The sequence below is a fragment of the Narcine bancroftii genome, chromosome 1 (assembly GCF_036971445.1).
Source record: "Narcine bancroftii isolate sNarBan1 chromosome 1, sNarBan1.hap1, whole genome shotgun sequence".
In the NCBI taxonomy this organism is placed as follows: domain Eukaryota; kingdom Metazoa; phylum Chordata; class Chondrichthyes; order Torpediniformes; family Narcinidae; genus Narcine; species Narcine bancroftii.
Window position 1 is genome coordinate 161,357,005 of NC_091469.1, and position 18,907 is coordinate 161,375,911.

The 18,907-nt window shown below is 43.3% G+C and overlaps 1 protein-coding gene across 5 annotated transcripts in view; it reads right to left on the minus strand.

Annotated features, from left to right (window-relative positions):
- Positions 1 to 18,907, minus strand: part of LOC138735618 (rapamycin-insensitive companion of mTOR-like) — a 265,357-nt gene that overhangs the window by 193,941 nt on the left and 52,509 nt on the right. For all 5 annotated transcript variants that reach the window (XM_069883715.1, XM_069883709.1, XM_069883692.1 and 2 more), the window contains 3 exons: positions 18,325 to 18,422; positions 9,349 to 9,413; positions 81 to 212 (listed from right to left, as the gene is read on the minus strand). In XM_069883715.1, coding sequence (XP_069739816.1) covers positions 81 to 212; positions 9,349 to 9,413; positions 18,325 to 18,360 — 233 coding nt within the window. In that variant the 5' untranslated portion in view covers positions 18,361 to 18,422. The remainder of the gene's footprint in view (positions 1 to 80; positions 213 to 9,348; positions 9,414 to 18,324; positions 18,423 to 18,907) is intronic.

Consider the following 18,907-nt stretch of genomic DNA (forward strand, 5'->3'; position numbering starts at 1 on the left):
AGTAATTAGGCGAAAGAGCAATTATCCTACAGCAGTTAGAATAAAGTTCATTTCAAAATAATTAAAGAAACCAAACCAACCTAGCTATTAAATAATCCACACGCAGTTTCAGCACCTTCTGGAGAACACTGGAGTCTCGAGTAAGATATCGGAGGGCACGGAGACCAGCTGCACGCACCTCTTTGGCTTCGTTTAACAACGCTAATCGCAAACTGTGTAGGACAAAATGCTTATTAGTGAAAAACCATCACATCTACTGCATCTTTCATCACATCACATCTACTGCAGGACAAATGACTTGCTTTTCACAGGTGACCATTTCGACTGGTTCTGCAAATTTTTTTTGGTATTTGTAAGGCAAATGTACAAACTAGATATTCTGCTTTTGGTATTACTGATAGAGAAAATCACCAACTACGTGTGAAATTGATTGTTGATATTTTAGCAATCTTTGAGAGAGAGAGAGAGAGAGAGAGAGAGAGAGAGAGAGAGAGAGAGAGAGAGAGAGAGAGAACCCGTGTGGCCATTTCCATCAATAATAAGTATACCGTTTTGGATACTGTTGGAGGGGACGACCTACCAGGGACAAGTTGTAGTGGTCACATCTCTGGCAGTCAGTCTGGACCTTCAGCTCAAAAAGGAAGGAGGGAAAGGGGGAGAACTGTAGTGATAGGGAATTTGATAGTTAGTGGGACAGGTAAGAGGTTATGTGGGAGAGATTAAGAATCCTGGATGGTCTGTTGCCTTCCTGGTGCCAGGGTCCACGATATCTCAGATCAAGTTCTCAGTATTCTCAGGAAGGAGGGTGAGCAGCCAGATATCGTGGTCCATGTAGGGACCAATGACGTGGGTAGGAAAGATAGGAGGTCCTGCAAAAAGAGTTTAGGGAGTTGGGTGCAAAAGTAGAAGGACAGGAAGTCCAGGGCTGCGATCGTGAGTGAAACCCGCGCCATGTGCGAATGAAGCTAGAAATAGGGAGTTAATGCAGCTAAATACTTGTCTAAAGAGATGGTGAAGGTGGGAGGGCCTCATGTTTCTGGATCATTGGGCTCTGTTCTCGGGAAGGTGGGACCTGTTCCAATGGGAAGGTTTGCACCTGAACTGGAGGGGGACTAACCTCCTTGCAGGTAGGTTTGCTAGTGCTGCTCTGGGGGGGGCTTAAACTAGATTGGCAGGGGAATGGGATCCAGAGAGTAGAAAGTGGGGTGGAGGAGGATAAAGGTCACGTGAGGACTGCATGTATGAACAGAAATCAAAGGTTTGTTCATGATATATAAATGTGGTCATGTGTATTTATTTCAATACAAGTATTGACAAAAAGGCAAACGAGCTTAGGGTGTGGACTGGCACGTGGGATTGCGACATTATTGCTCAGTGAGACTTGGTTGCAGGAGGGGCAGCTCAATGTTCCAAGGTACGATAGAGGGGTAGGGATGAAAGAGGGAGGAGTGGCGTTGCTAGTCAGGGAACATATCACAGCTATGCTTAGACCCAGAGGGTTCGTCTACAGAGACAATATGGGTGAAGCTGAGTGACAGGAAAGACGTGACCGCACTGATAGTGATCTATTATAGACTGCCCAATAGTCAGAGAGAATTAGAAGAGCAAATCTGTAGAGAGATAGCAGACTGATGTAAGAAACAAAAACGTGAAACAGGAGGAGATTTTAACTTTCCACATATTGATTGGGACTTCCATCCTGTAAAAGAGCTGGATGGCTTAAAGTTTGTCAAATATGTGTAGGAGAGTTTTCTAAATCAATATATAGAGGGACCAATGAGAGAGGATGCAATACTGGATCTCCTATTAGGGAACCAGGCAGGTCGGGTGTTGGAAAACATTTTGGGTTCAGTGATCATAATGTCATTAGTTTGGAGTTAATTATGTATAAAGATAGGTCTGGTCCTTGAGTTGAGATTCTAAACTGTAGAAAGGCAAATTTTTGTAAAAATGAGGAAGGAGCTAGGAAGAGTGGATTGGGGTAAGTGGTTTTCTGCAAGGATCTGTTCAGTAGGTCAATGGCCTTCAAAGGCAAAATTTCAAGAGGGCACTGTTTGCATGTTCTTTGGCCTGTACTCATTGGATTAAAGACAAAGTTAACAGGCATAAGGAACCTTGGGTGGTAAAACACAGGATTCTGTTGACACCGTGGTTAAGTGAAAAAACACACAAATGCTGGAGAAACTCAGATCAAACAGTGCCTTTATGTCGCAAAGGTAAAAATACATCAACATTTCGGCCTTGAGGCCTTCATCAAGGGAACCTTGGTTTTCAAGGGATATTAGCAACCTCGTTAAGAATAGAGAGGTGCATAGCAAGCATAAGCAACAAGAAGCAAATGAGGTACTAGAAAAGAACAGAAAATGTAAGAAAATTCTTTAGAAGGCAAAAAGAAGACACGAGGATAGTTTGGCAGATAATATGAAGGTAAACCTGAAGGGTTTCCACAAGTATGTTAAGAGTAAAAGGATAGTAAGGGACAAAATTGGTCCCCTAGAAGATCAGACTGGTCGTCTGTGTGTGAAGCCTAACAAGATGGGGGAGATCTTTTACAATTTTTTTGCATCAATATTTACTCAGGAAACTGGCATAGAGTATACGAAAGGAAACAAGTAGTAATGGCATGGAACACAGAGATTAAAGAGTAGGAGGTGCTTGCTTTCTTACAGTGAATAAAGGTATATAAATCCCCCGGACCTGACATGATATTCCCACGGACCTTGAGGGGGATTAGTGTAGAAATTGCAGAGGCTCTTGCAGAAATATTTAAAGCGTTCTTAGCCACGGATGAGGTGCCAGAGGATTGGAGGGTAGCTCACGTTGTTCTGTTGTTTAAAAAAGGGTCCAAATGTTAGCCAGGAAATCACAGGTTGGTAGTAGGTTAATTATTGGTTGGTGTTCTGAGAGATTGGATATACAAGTATTTGGACAGCCAAGGATGCAGGAGATGGGGCATTAAGGATAGTCGGCAGAGCTTTGTGCATGGGTGGTCGTGCTTAATGAATCTTATAGAGTTGTTCTAAGTGGATGCACTTTAATCCCAAAGTTGAGCTCTCTTGTGCTTGACTATCCCACCATGGGAAAAAACCTTTCAAATCTACTCTGTCCATGTCTTTCAACATTCGTAATGTTTCAATGAGATTCGCCCCCTCCCCTTATTCTCCAAAATTCTAATAAGTACAGGCCAAGAGCTGTCAAACATTCCTCATAAAACCCTTTCATTCCGGGAACAATCCTGAATCTCTTCTGAACCCCCTGTGATGTCAGCTTCCCCCTCCCCCACTTTTCCTATACCCTTTCACCCTCCATTCCATCCCTGCATCTTCCTCCCCCTTTTCTCTGGGTCCATTAAAATGGAATTATTTATTGTCACATGAACCAAGAGGAGGCTAAAAACCATTTTGCAAGTCAACCCATACACAAAATAGCGGAGTGTAAAATTAACCAGGAGTGTAGAACGGTGCTGAAGAGAAAACATTCAGTTAAAACCATGCTTTTAGTCATGAGAGGTCCATTCAATAATCTGATAAGAATGGGAGAGAAACTGTCTTTAAATCTAATGGAGCACATTTTCAAACTCGCATCTTCTACCCAATTGGGGGTGGGTTGGAAGGAACAGTGTGGTCTATTCTTATGTTGGCAACTCTCCTGAGGCAGCAGAAAGTGTGGAGGGGAGGTAAGACAGCCTGACAGCCTGAGCTGCATTCACAATCCTCTGTAATTTCATGTAGGCTTGCCATGGGGATACAATCAAATTGATCGAGGCAGTCTTCACAGTCTACATCTGTAATAGCTTCCTTCAGTAGTATGTTTGTTACAGAAGCTGCAAGGAAACATGCTTAGTTCTGATCTAGGATTTAAAAAAAAGAAATTGGAGTATTCTGGGTTGCGAAGGAGGGAAGGATTATATAGGTTGGTATAACATCATGGGGCGAATGGGTAGTACTGTAATGTACTGCTCTATGTATGTTCTATGGTCCTGTGTAATGAGAGGTAAAATTAATGATCTTGTAATCAGGGATTCTCTTTAAGGTGTGATCAGTGTCAGTATAAAAATAAAAATAAAAATCCTGGAGGGATTCAGCAGACCATGAAGCATCCATAAAAGGATATAACCGATGCTTTGGGCTTGCGCCCTTCTCTAAAAAAGCACGTGGGTGCCTGAATAAAAAGGCTGGTGGTGGGGGGGGAGGAAGGGAAAAAAGACTGGGAGTAAAGCACACCAACAAACAAAAGGTGATGATTGGATATGGTTAGTTTAGGTAAGGTGAGAAGTGATTTGGGAATGGGGTGGAGAGCTGGAGGAAAGATATGGGTGGGGGGGAGAGAGAGAGAGAGAAAGGAAAGAGAAAGAGGAAAGAAGAAATAGGGATAGGAAAGGGAGAAACACAGGAGGGGGCACTAACATAAACCAGGGAAGTCAATATTAATGCAATCTGTTTGGAGGATGCCCAAATGAAATATGAGGTGTTGTTCCTCCAATTTGTGGGTGGTCTCGGTCTGGCAGTGCACAAGACCACGAACAGACGTTGGCAGATTGGGGTGGGAAATTGAAACGGCTGGCCACAGGGAGATCTCGACTATTACAACAGACAGAGTAAAGGTGTTAAACAAAGCTATCTCCCAGTCTGCGCCCAGTCTCTCCAATGTAGAGGCGACAACCAACAGAAGCACCAGATACAAAAGAAAAGTGCTGTGTTACAAGTCCAGAGGACCCCAAAACCCAGCAGCAATAGCAATTCACCAAGACAAATGGTTACTTAAACAAAAGTTGCTTTTAATTTTCTTTAAACATATAAACAGGATCAAACTTTAACTTATTACTATTAACTTAACCCCTTTCTAATTCTAATGTGTATATGTAAGGGAAATTTCTTTGATTCACAGTCCAATCTCACACCTCCAAGTTCACTGGTATCAGGCAATTCTTATACTGTGCACAGAATTTAACATTGATCAATTTTCACCAGGCTCTCATGCTTAAAGTTAAATGGTTACCACTCAGGAAAGTTCTCGTTGGTTTCAAAGAGAGATTTGTTGCTCATTGGACACACATAAACTGATTCCCTTTGATCAGCCACTCAGTGCCTTGCCGAAGAAATTTGCCCCAATATGGGTCTTCCAGGTCACCACAGAATTCCTCTTCTTTCCCTTATTTCAGGTGAAACACTCTAGCCAGCCATTTCCTCTTGTAAAGACTACAACTGTTTACAACAGGCTGAACTCAGAACTCACAACCCATCTTCAAAATGGGGGTTTCAACAAGCCTGCCAGCCTCCCTAAAGCCACTGCCAAACTGTAGTATTCAGGTTTTTTTTCCTCTCTCTGTTTGCAAAACCACATGACCCCTCTTAGAACAGCAGACTGCAACCAGACAGATTGCTGGCACTGGAATCAGTTTGTGAGCCTTGATATCTGTTGCTTTAAAGACAATAGTCCATTTACTCCACAAATCAGTCCAATTAACACCTACTTGTAAAGTCTCCATAGGCATTCATCAAAGTCACTGTGGACATGAAGTCTCCCAGCAAAGCTCTTGCATTTTAAATGAGGTATCTTTTTGTGAAATGTTAATGTTTGTTTGTGAAGTGACCTACACACTAAACCCCCACAATCTTTCTCTTTGAAAGATATATTAATATATAATATAAAATATAATATACCCCGTATATTTGAAAGGACAGTTTGGGCCACCGAATGATGGTGAGGGAGGAGGTCTGGGCTCAAGTGGAGCATTTTAAAGCAAGCTTCTCTTACAATTGGAGGGTGCAATAGTTCAATGCAAAACCAATGTATTATGTCGAAAGAAGAACACGATAAAGGAGCAATTGACTAGCAGTGACTTGGAATACCATCTATGTTCTGGGAACATTGAGGAACAGTGGAAGACTGTCAAGGAGATGTTCATAGAGCTCAACAAAAGTACATTCTAGTGAAAAACAAGAACTGCAAGGGTAGGGAGTAAAGCATTGGATAATTCGGGAAATAAAGGAAGGCATCAAAATAAATAAAAAGACAGAGGCCAACAGTAGTGGGAAACTGGAAAATTGGGAAAACTTTACAAAGGAACAAAGAACCACCAAGCAATGAAGAAAGGACACCATCCCTTTCTCACAATTCCTCCGCATCTGTAACCAGGACGAGTCCTTCTACTCCAGGACATCGAAAGGACACCATTCCTTTCTCACAATTCCTGCGCATCTGTTACCAGGATGAGTCCTTCTACTCCAGGACATCGAAAGGACACCGTTCCTTTCTCACAATTCCTCCGCATCTGTTACCAGGATTAGTCCTTCCACTACAGGACATCGAAAGGACACCATCCCTTTCTCACAATTCCTCCGCATCTGTTACCAGGATGAGTCTTTCCACTCCAGGACATCGAAAGGACACCATCCCTTTCTCACAATTCCTCCGCATCTGTTACCAGGATGAGTCCTTCCACTCCAGGACATCGAAAGGACACCATCCCTTTCTCACAATTCCTCCGCATCTGTTACCAGGATGAGTCCTTCCACTCCAGGACATCGAAAGGACACCATCCCTTTCTCACAATTCCTCCGCATCTATTACCAGGATGAGTCCTTCCACTCCAGGACATCGAAAGGACACCATCACTTTCTCACAATTCCTCCGCATCTGTTACCAGGATGAGTCCTTCCACTCCAGGACATCGAAAGGACACCATCCCTTTCTCACAATTCCTCCGCATCTGTTACCAGGATGAGTCCTTCCACTCCAGGACATCGAAAGGACACCATCCCTTTCTCACAATTCCTCCACATCTGTTACCAGGATGAGTCCTTCCACTCCAGGACATCGAAAGGACACCATCCCTTTCTCACAATTCCTCCGCATCTGTTACCAGGATGAGTCCTTCCACTCCAGGACATCGAAAGGACACCATCCCTTTCTCACAATTCCTCCGCATCTGTTACCAGGATGAGTCCTTCCACTCCAGGACATCGAAAGGACACCATCCCTTTCTCACAATTCCTCCGCATCTGTTACCAGGATGAGTCCTTCCACTCCAGGACATCGAAAGGACACCATCCCTTTCTCACAATTCCTCCGCATCTGTTACCAGGATGAGTCCTTCCACTCCAGGACATCGAAAGGACACCATCCCTTTCTCACAATTCCTCCACATCTGTTACCAGGATGAGTCCTTCCACTCCAGGACATCGAAAGGACACCATCCCTTTCTCACAATTCCTCCGCATCTATTACCAGGATGAGTCCTTCTACTCCAGGATGCTGAGGTTTGAGTTACTCCATCAATTCTTTGACTACAGGTAACTATAGGCCAGTTAACTTAAGGTCTGTAGTCAGGAAAATGCTTGAAGCTATCATTAAGGAAGAAAGAGCAAGATAACACATGATGGAAATTGTTTCATCAGGAAGATTCAGCGTAGAGTCAGAAAGGGCAGGTCCAATTTGACAAATTTACTAGGGTTCTTTATTGATACAATGAGCGCAGTGATAGAGGGGAACAGGTGGATGTTGTATATTTGGATTTCCAGAAGGCATGCAATAAGTATCATATAAAAGGATGCCTGGAGTTGTAGTTAAAGTAGTAGCATGGATAGAAGATTGGCTAACCAATAAAAAGCAGACAGTTGGGATAAATGGGTTTTTCTCTGGTTGACAGCGATGAGTGGAGTACCACAGGGCTCGGTACTAATCCCACAATTGATGGTCGGTAATCCTCGCTGATTGGTGACTGCAGTTCAGGAAGTCAAGGATCAAGTTGCATTGGGAGAGGGAAGGGTTGCTAAGACCTGGCTCTAGGAGTCTGGATATTAACTTGGAACTCTGGAGCTGAAGAGAGAACTGTGGTCTGACATAAGTGCCCTTGTTATCAGGCGTTCCAGGACTGAGTGCAGAGCCAAGGTGTTGGTGCCAACTGTGGATGTGTGACAGGAGTAAGCAAATTGTAGTCTGCGAGGCTGGAGTTATTATGAGGCCATGACCAGTTTAACAATGATGAATTCGACCTCCACCCACACATTTCACCCATCAGATTCCAAAAAAGATAGGAGCAGAAGTAGGCCATTCAACCCACTGTCTGCTCTGGCATTCCATCATGAGCTATCCATTCTCCCGCTCAGCCCCATCCTCCTGCCTTCTCCCCGTAACCTTTGATACCATGACTATTCAGTTATCAATCAACCTCTGCCTTAAATACACCCATTGGCTTGTCCAACACAGTCCCCCGTGATAGCAAATTCCAGAGGTTCACCACTCTCTAGCTAAAGAAATTCCCTCCCCATTTTAGTTCCAACTGGTTTCCCCTGTCCTTCATCTCTCCTCTGATGGTTCCCATTACCACCATTGCCACTGAGAGGGAAAGAGAGCAAGGGAGAAATTCCAGCACTTTGAGCATTTGCTCCCACTCATTACCCCTCAGCAGCTATCTCCACCTTCACAGTCCCCTGACTCATTTTGCTCTACCCATCACCCTCCTTTATCACCTGCCTTTGTCTCCCAACTCCACCCATCCTTAACCATCCACCATCTTGTACCTTCACCAATCCCAAATGGCATATCACTGCTCCCACCCTCTCTTCCTTATTCTGGATATTGTCCCATTATGTATCCCTCTCCACAATCAGTTAATGAAATAGTATGACCTAAAATGCTGACAACATCCCCCTTCCCCACCGATGCTGCTTGGCCTATTGAATTTATCTGGCAGAATTTTTTGTCATTAAAACGTCACAGAAGAGATAAAAATTAAAAAGGCTATGAAAACGGTGAACTGCAAGTTACACCACAGCAATATAAAGGCCTGCTTACACAACATCAGGAGTACTATATGACCAGATCTTAGTATGCCAATTTTTGGAAGGGCATATACAAACGCAACACAGATTTACCAAAGTCCAAAACAAATTCGTGACAGATCCATCACAGATTCACCTAGAGTCCAAAGTGTTAGACAACAAATAGAGAATGCACAAATGGGAATGTATTTCCTGGAATTTGTAAAGTTATGGTTTTCAGTACTTTGAAGGTGATTGATAGGGTGGATAAAGAGAAAGTATTTGTACTGGTTGGGAAGTTTAGAGCCAGGGAATGTAGCTTTAAAATTAAAATACAAAGAATAAAATTCCCATTTAATTTCCATAAATCTAGTTTGTTAATATTTAATTTTAAAAACAGCTTTTTTAATGAAAAGTATTAACAAATATTGGGTAATGGTAGGGAAATGGAGCTACGTCACTAATAAACTACCATCTCACTGAATAGTGAAAGAAGTTTGAGGTGCTTAAAGGCCTACTTTCATTCGCAATCTTGGTATAGTAATTTCAGTGGTGACAAATTCCAGTTCCATTCTATACTTACCAAATAATAATTTCTTCATAAGTAAAACCTAGTTTCTCTTCACAGTGGCCAACATTACAAAGCAACTATGGAGGAAAAAAGATCATGTTAAATATAAAATTAAGCAGCGTCAAGTCTAAACAGCATCATAAACTTTGTATCCAAGTTCCCGAATATTGCTCAAGGGCCAAAATACACAAATGTTATGGCATTGCATAATGAGATGGGTCGACACTGCAACTTCTCACACCGTCACCTCTCGCCTTCAATCACGCCAGCTGAATAATTTCCAAATAGCATTCTAAATACATTCCATGGCAGATGGTACCACGGCAACAATAGTTTCATTTGATTAAACTATGGACGTATTTATGCTATAAGAACCATAAATACGTTCTATGACTGTTCTATGGCAACCAAAACCTCATTATCTCATTTTCTCCCACAACTTTCTGTTCTTTATCCATTTTTTTTCTTAACCCTTGTGTTTGCTTCTACCAGCCTGAAGTAAAACATTCCAACCTACAGAACTACAAAAATATAGATGTCTTAACCAATCTATTCACAATAACTGTGCTAATGTTAAATTGAAGGTGCCTTCAAATGACCACTAAAAATAATCTTCATTTAAAATATTAAATTCTCTCCTAGAAAAAAAAACTATTTATAACTTATGACCCTTAATTATATGTTGATTTCTGTCCTTCCCATCATTTAAGTTAATCTGTTTTGTACATACAGGCTTGGTAATGAATGAATTTGGTTTTTAAATGTGATTGCAAGTCAAAAAATCGTCAAATTCACTCCACTGTATTGTAAGGAATGGCATCAAAAGCAGACACAAATCAAATAAGAAAAATTACTCAGAAAAATGTGGGGAACCAAAAGAGCGAGAGCACATGATGGAGTGGAGAGAGTGAGGGGAGAAACCAGTTCCGTCAAAAGAAAGAAATTGTATCTATCAAACTTCAGCATTTGATATTTTGAGAGATCATTCACACTTACAGGTTGTGGCGTGAATAAAAGCTCTCACAACTGAAGGGAGAACACATGCTTTTATTAGCTTATAACAAAGGGTAGAGTCTTACAATGGTCTTCAATAGGGGTCAGGGTTTAGATGGGAAACCTGGGTTATATAGGGGTAGATGGGGGAGGATCCAGACTTCAGCACAACCCATCACCAGTGAATCTCAGTTCACCTGCATTCATCCCTTCCTGCAGAATTTGGGTCTGTGGATGAAGACAGAACACAGATTCAGCAAGGAAAAAAAAGCAAAATATCTACAATTATTTACAGATTTAAACGATCCAGGGGTCTGGAAATCCTGGAGGAGCACCTCAGCACCAGTGGGCCTTGGGCTCCTGGTCCCCTCGTAGGGGAGGTGCAGTGGGTGATAGGGTCTCCAGTTCTATGACGGAGGGGGATGATTCTTCCTCCAGAACCAAATCTCCTGAGGCCCTGATTGGAGGTGGTGAGAAAAGAGTTCTGGAACTCGTGGGTCACCTGAGGCAATGGACTCTCTGTTGCGGCAGGTGCCAGGTCTCTGATGGAGACGGTGTCTTCCCTGCCGTCCAGGTATTCCACATAGGCATGCGTGGGGTTGGCACGGAGTATCTCATCCTCTCCACCAGGGTGTTGGTCTTGCTTCTCCTCGTGTGCTTTCTTAGAAGGACCAGACCTGGTGTGGTGAACCAGGTTGGGAGTGTAGTTCCCGATGCCAATCTTCTTTCAAAATTGAATAAAAGCTTGTGAGGAGTCACCTTGGTCACTGAGTAGCAACCGGATGGAGTGGAGCACCATGGGTAGGACATCCTGCCAGTGTTAGTCTGGGAGGCCTCTTGACTTAAGGGCCAATTTGAGAGCTTTCCAGATTGTGGCATTTTCTTTTTAAACCTGCCCGTTCCCACGGGGGTTGTAGCTAGTAGTCCTGCTGGATGCAATGCCACTTGATAGAAGGTACTGACGTAGCTCCTCGCTCATAAATAATGAGCCCCGGCGGCTATGGATATAGCTGGAATACCCCAGCAGGGTGAAACGATTAATTGTTTGGCTATAGTCAATAACTAGACCTTTTACTACCACCACTTGCACTCTCCACGAGCTAGTGCTCGGTTCAATGATTTTCTCGTTGAGCAGGCGTTGTCTCTCTGATGTTATGAACTCTCGACCAGCAGCATTGTTACCAGGTGCTCTTCGTAGCAATTGGCTTGCAATCCACAGACAGGTTTGGGAAGAGAGGTGGAGGATCACTATTAAGTGAACTCTCGACCAGCAGCATTGTTACCAGCTGCTCTTCGTAGCAATTGGCTTGCAATCCACAGACAGGTTTGGGAAGAGAGGTGGAGGATCACTATTAAGTGAACTCTCGACCAGCAGCATTGTTACCAGCTGCTCTTCATAGCAATTGGCTTGCAATCCACAGACAGGTTTGGGAAGAGAGGTGGAGGATCACTATTAAGTGAACTCTCGACCAGCAGCATTGTTACCAGCTGCTCTTCATAGCAATTGGCTTGCAATCCACAGACAGGTTTGGGAAGAGAGGTGGAGGATCACTATTAAGTGTGGAGAGGCTGCATGTGAGCTCCGATTTTAATGGCCCTCCTTTCTGAACCGTTACGGGAGGAAGGAGACCAGAACACTCCAAGGTCACAGTTTTAAGGTGACACAAGAAGTCAAGACCCAATAGTTCCAGAGCACATAAATCATTAAGCACATACAAATGAAGTTGACAAAAATCCCCCCCAAAAGTCAAATGTGCAGTACAATGTTCTTGAATACGAGTAGAGTGTGAATGAGACACTAAAAATATACGGTAATTATAAGGATACAGTTTAAGTTTGTATTCCGGAACAGTCTAAGAGTCTATGAAACTTTCTGGAGAGCCAGTGTCAATTAAGCATCTAGTTGAGTGTCCATTTACCTTGACAGTCACCAGAGTTGCTGAGTTGATGTGCTCTGTCTTGGTCTAGAACCATCGATGCTAGGACCCCAGAGGTACAGATGATGTGTCAGCACAGGCAAGGTGGCGTTGACCTCGTGGCATGGTAAGATGGCCACCATTCTTCCTCATCTGACGATGATGGCACTAAATTCGAATCGTGGCGAAATGGCCACCAAGACTTTTCACGTTGTTTTCGAACTGCCACCCTTCTTTGGTGAGTAACGCACTGGTAGGCTCTGGTGTGTTCAGGGCTGTGGGTGATGACTTGGGGCTGGAGATGGAGCCAGGAGCTGTGCAAGCTGTGGATTTCCCAGGGGTTCCCTTTGTGTGGCAGATCCTACCCAGTGTCCCCTCTTACCGCAACTGGAGCAGACCGAGTCCTTAGCCGAGCATCGAGAGCGAGAATGCTGGCTTCTAGCACAGGAGTGCTCCCTAACACAGGAGGCGGTGCTGTTAGGGCAGGGGTAGCAAGGGTTCCCGGTCTTGAGGTGTTAATTGGGGAGCGTGCTGACATTGGCTTCGAGGTCGTCGGTCTCGAGCTGGGCCTTTTCAAGGGACTTGGCCAGTTGAACGTAGCTGGCCAAGTCTTTCTTACCCGACTCGAGCAGTTCCCACCCTGGAAACGAGGGCCGACTCTCAAGTTCATCCGAATTGGACATGTCCTTGGTCACGTTCAGCTAGGCCTGGAAGCAGTCCAGCCACGAAGCAAACTCCTCAGCGGCATCTGGAGACTGAGGGTTGATCAGGTGCATGCTCGGCATGAGCAGCACCTCCATCTTCTTGTTGTAAGCTAATAAAATTGTGGTGTGAATAAAAGCTTTCACAACTGGAGGGAGAACACATACTTTTATTAGCTTATAACAAAGTCTTACAATGGTCTTCAGTAGGGCTCAGGGTTTAGGTGGAAAACCTGGGTTATATAGGAGTAGATGAGGCGGAGCCTGGGGGAGGAACCAGCCATCAGCTCAACCCATCACCAGTGAATCTCAGGTCACTGCACAGGTGTCTATAAATTGATTGTTCATGACCTGGAAACCGTTTCTATGCTCTTTCTGTAGTGGAATGTTCAAAGTGCATAAATCTCATGAATACTGCCTAACTTTTTTTTAAATTACCATATATTTGGTATTGCACTTCATTGAGATATCAAGTCAGTAGCTGTGTTCAAAAACCTTAAAGCTTGACAAATCTGCAGGGCCTAGTATCCAGACTGCCATGGGAGACAAGGGAGGAGATTGCTGAGGGCCTAGACAGATTTTTAAATCTTTAACAAACTGTATACTAACTACAGGAGGTACTCAGTGGGTTAAGCGGCATCTGTGGGGGAGGGGGGGAACGGTGAGGGAAGAGAGAAATTGTTGATGTTTCTGGTCAAGATCCAGTATAAGGGATTGCAACCAAGTCCACCATCAACAATCTCATCTCTATTTGTCAAATCTTTCCTGACTACAGATGAGATGCTGAATGACTATGTAGCACAGCACAGGCCCTTCAGTCCATGTGCCTGTGCGAGCACCATGCCCAAATAAAACAAAAATTCTGCTGCTTGCACTTGACAGCTATCCATAAAATGTACAAGCAGAATTAGGCCATTTCGCTCAATCAGTCTGCTCCACCATTCTCCAGCCTTCTCCCTATTAACTTTTTCACCCTTATTGATCAAGAACCTATCAACCTCCACTTTAAATATACTCAAATGACTTAGCCTCCACAGCCGTTTATGGCATTAAATTTCCCATATTCACCACCCTCTGGCTGAAGAAATGTCTCTTTATCTCTTTTTGACCAAATTTATGACCTCCCTCATCATCCAAAGGCTCTACCTTGCCATCCCGTTCCCATTTAGTACCTTTCTACAAGGCCCAAACTTAATCCTTATCCAAAACCATTTTGAAAACTAGAGGACAGCAATTGTACCATCTTTACTCAAGAAAAAATAAGACAATTAAAAGAGTGCACCCAGTGATAGGGAAGCTATAGGAAGAAATTGTGAGGGAGAAGATTTATCTACACCAAGGAAAGTCAGTGTTGATCAGGGAGGGTCAATGTGGCTTTGTTCGGGAGAGATCATGCCTGACCAATTTAAACACATTTTTGACAAAGCAAAAACATTTTTTAATGAGGGTAGAATGTTGATGTAGCTTAATGGACTTCAGTATGGCCTTTAATAAGGTCCCACAAAGGTGATTCATCCAAAGGTTTAGATCAATATCAAGTCATCAAATTGGTTTCAAATTTGTTGTGGTAATAAAAAACTCAAGGTGATAGCGATGGGATGTTTGTAACCAGTGATGTAGAACAGGGATCAGTGATGGAACCTTACTGTTTCTAATATGGATTAATGACCTAACATTAATATAGGAGGCATGAAGAGTTCATAGATGAATAAAAATAGATGGTGTTATTGCTAGCAAGAGAGAGGTCTTAGGATACAGGACAATATTAATGAGTTGGTACAATGTTTAGGGTAATGGCAGATGGAAATATGGGAGTTGGTGTCTTCATACTTAATTTGTGTTAATGTGTCTTACAAAAATGGGAATTTGCAGCAAATGAAACTTTCATTGTATCAGTACATTGTAGTTGTGTATTTGATAAATTCTCATTCACTCGTGAGAATCATACAGCTCCAAAACAGGCCCTTGCACTCATCCCAATAGTTCATTTATTGACCTGTATTGACATGTAGAACCTACATCGGTGGTTTAAATTTCTAGGATTCTTGGAGCAATATGTACTGGGCTTGAGAAATATGCCCTTCAGAAATTTGTTCAAGATATTTTCACTCAAGATATTCTTTCTCTGAATCTAGTGCTCTGCTCGCCAGCAAAATAAATCAAAGGTCCATTCATCTGTACCTCACACTTGGCAAAATTTCAGGCTTGACCCATTCATTATGCATGTCCAACCAACATGAGACCTCCCAAATTGCATTATCTTGCAGTTATCAGGATTAAATTCCATCGCATCTTTTAACAATTTTGCAAGTTTAAATTTAACTTCTCATACATATGAACGCTAACGAATACACTACCAATCTACTCATCTCTCCACACACAGCAAACCATTCATTCCTGGAACTATTTTAGTGCACTCTCCCTCGATAATAAATACTTCCTTCCTTGGGCAAGGAGAAAAACATACAGAATGCTCCAAATGAGTCTCTCCAAGCCCTGTACATTTGCAATACAAATTCAAATCCTCTTGTATCAAAGCTTAAACCACCACTTGTCCTTTTCGAAACTTGTTCATACATGATAGCCTTTAGAAACTCATGTCCAAGCACACCTGGATCCTTTGAACATTATTCTTCTTTGGCTTGGCTTCACGGACGAAGATTTATGGAGGGGGTAAAAAGTCCACGTCAGCTGCAGGCTCGTTTGTGGCTGACAAGTCCGATGCGGGACAGGCAGACACGATTGCAGCGGTTGCAGGGGAAAATTGGTTGGTTGGGGTTGGGTGTTGGTTTTTTCCTCCTTTGCCTTTTGTCAGTGAGGTAGGCTCTGCGGTCTTCTTCAAAGGAGGTTGCTGCCCGCCAAACTGTGAGGCGCCAAGATGCACGGTTTGAGGCGATATCAGCCCACTGGCGGTGGTCAATGTGGCAGGCACCAAGAGATTTCTTTAGGCAGTCCTTGTACCTTTTCTTTGGTGCACCTCTGTCACGGTGGCCAGTGGAGAGCTCGCCATATAACACGATCTTGGGAAGGTGATGGTCCTCCATTCTGGAGACGTGACCCATCCAGCGCAGCTGGATCTTCAGCAGCGTGGACTCGATGCTGTCGACCTCTGCCATCTCGAGTACTTCGACGTTAGGGATGTAAGCGCTCCAATGGATGTTGAGGATGGAGCGGAGACAACGCTGGTGGAAGCGTTCTAGGAGCCGTAGGTGGTGCCGGTAGAGGACCCATGATTCGGAGCCGAACAGGAGTGTGGGTATGACAACGGCTCTGTATACGCTTATCTTTGTGAGGTTTTTCAGTTGGTTGTTTTTCCAGACACTTTTGTGTAGTCTTCCAAAGGCGCTATTTGCCTTGGCGAGTCTGTTGTCTATCTCATTGTCGATCCTTGCATCTGATGAAATGGTGCAGCCGAGATAGGTAAACTGGTTGACCATTTTGAGTTTTGTGTGCCCGATGGAGACTGCTCAAACTACAGGGGAATCACGTTGCTCTCCATTGCAGGCAAAATCTTCGCTAGGATTCTACTAAATAGAATAATACCTAGTGTCGCCGAGAATATTCTCCCAGAATCACAGTGCGGCTTTCGCGCAAACAGAGGAACTACTGACATGGTCTTTGCCCTCAGACAGCTCCAAGAAAAATGCAGAGAACAAAACAAAGGACTCTACATCACCTTTGTTGACCTCACCAAAGCCTTCGACACCGTGAGCAGGAAAGGGCTTTGGCAAATACTAGAGCGCATCGGATGTCCCCCAAAGTTCCTCAACATGATTATCCAACTGCACGAAAACCAACAAGTTCGGGTCAGATACAGCAATGAGCTCTCTGAACCCTTCTCCATTAACAATGGCGTGAAGCAAGGCTGTGTTCTCGCACCAACCCTCTTTTCAATCTTCTTCAGCATGATGCTGAACCAAGCCATGAAAGACCCCAACAATGAAGACGCTGTTTACATCCGGTACCGCACGGATGGCAGTCTCTTCAATCTGAGGCGCCTGCAAGCTCACACCAAGACACAAGAGAAACTTGTCCGTGAACTACTCTTTGCAGACGATGCCGCTTTAGTTACCCATTCAGAGCCAGCTCTTCAGCGCTTGACGTCCTGCTTTGCGGAAACTGCCAAAATGTTTGGCCTGGAAGTCAGCCTGAAGAAAACTGAGGTCCTCCATCAGCCAGCTCCCCACCATGATTACCAGCCCCCCCACATCTCCATCGGGCACACAAAACTCAAAACGGTTTGAACATTATCTAACCTTGTTAAATGCACAAAAATGGATCATCTCCCATTCTTCGACCTTTCTGTTCCATCTGGCAATATTCTTACTTGCTCAACTGATCTGTATACAATTGAAGCTGATTTACTTGCTCCTCTGTACCCATAATCCCACTCAGTTTAGTACTGCCAGCAAATTTAGTCCTGCAGAAAAGCAACCATGATCTTTAAGTTCACTCTGAATTTATCAGCTTTTAGCCATACCAACTTCTCCATGACTACTTGATGACTAACAGTTCCTTGTTACGCTAATATATCTGGTAGGTTTTGTGCCTTCTAACATGACAACAAATACAAATCAGTGTTCAATTCTGCTGTGATTTTCTTATTCCCCATTATAAATTCTAAAATTTTTGGAAGAGGCTTACATTTGCCCTTGGCAGTACTTGCATTTTATTTAAATGCTTTTAGCTTGCTTGGTCTGGCATTTTATGTTCAAATTCTACCAACTTTTCTCTATTTCTTGGTTCTTCTCTGCAAAGTACTAAAATGTTCCCAATCTTCAGGTATACTGCTATTTCAGGGAACTTAGTGAGCCTGTTTTTGACTTAACACAATCTTTAATTTATCTGTCTCAGCAACAGATGAATCTGTTTTTCTTCTGGGTTTTTATGCCTTAAAAGGCTGTTTTCACAATGTGCATTATTATTTTAAATTCTAATCATTGCCTGTTCACTGCAGTGCATTTTGACGCATCCTACCAGATTAAGTCTCTGGATATACAATGAAGAACGTCAATGTCAAATCCAAAAACCGCACTGCACACACACTCACTGGCACCCATCGATCCACCTCTCTGTAGGTACACTCCTATGTGCTGACCTACCATGACACCAAAAAAGAGCCTCTTCAACATCATTGTGCACCATTTTCCTTTGGTAATCCAAGATGATTCCAATTCTCCCCGGTGCATTTCCTTCAGATTCATTGTTCATTCCCTTTCTCATCTCATTACTATTCTCACTGACCCAAATGCCACTTCATTTGTAATTTAATGTCTCAACTTTCCTCAGATTTTTGTTTAACAACACTCCTGTAAAGTTCCATGGGAATATGTTTTGTATAGGGTTATGCTATATATGACAACAAAGTTCATACTTACTTTGATAAAGTTGTTCAGGTGTCCTAGCTTTCGCATGTTAGATACTCCCTGGGGTTTAGCCACGTTCTGGAGGATCTCGCGAAGGTTGTCTGAAGGGTCTAAAATAAAATACAAAAGATTGGCTCATATTTTGAATTTTGACTTTCTCCTTTGAACATTTCATTTCTCACTTTATTATTGATCACTACTACTGCCCATGGAGGTACCAAAAATATCATCAGTCCTTTCCTTAACCTCCACCAAATGGCTTACATCCTCAATGATTTCAATCTTAATTCAACATACCCTACTCCGAGTTCAATGTCCCCTAACCTCTCCCTCAAGAAAAACCCACTTCACAGCAGGTCTCAACTTTCCTATTTCAGTGTCTCACTACTTTCAGAAAAAAGACCAACAACAACTTAACCCTGCAGCTAAAAATCAGCCATGATCTCGTTGAATGGCGGAGCAGGCTCAAAGGGTCGAATGACCTCCTCCTGCTCCTATCTTCTATGTGTCTTGCTGACGAAACTTGACCCATCAGCGTTCTCCAGATGATAACCTCTTTCAGGTCACCAGAGTTACTTTTTTTTCCCCCTTATTC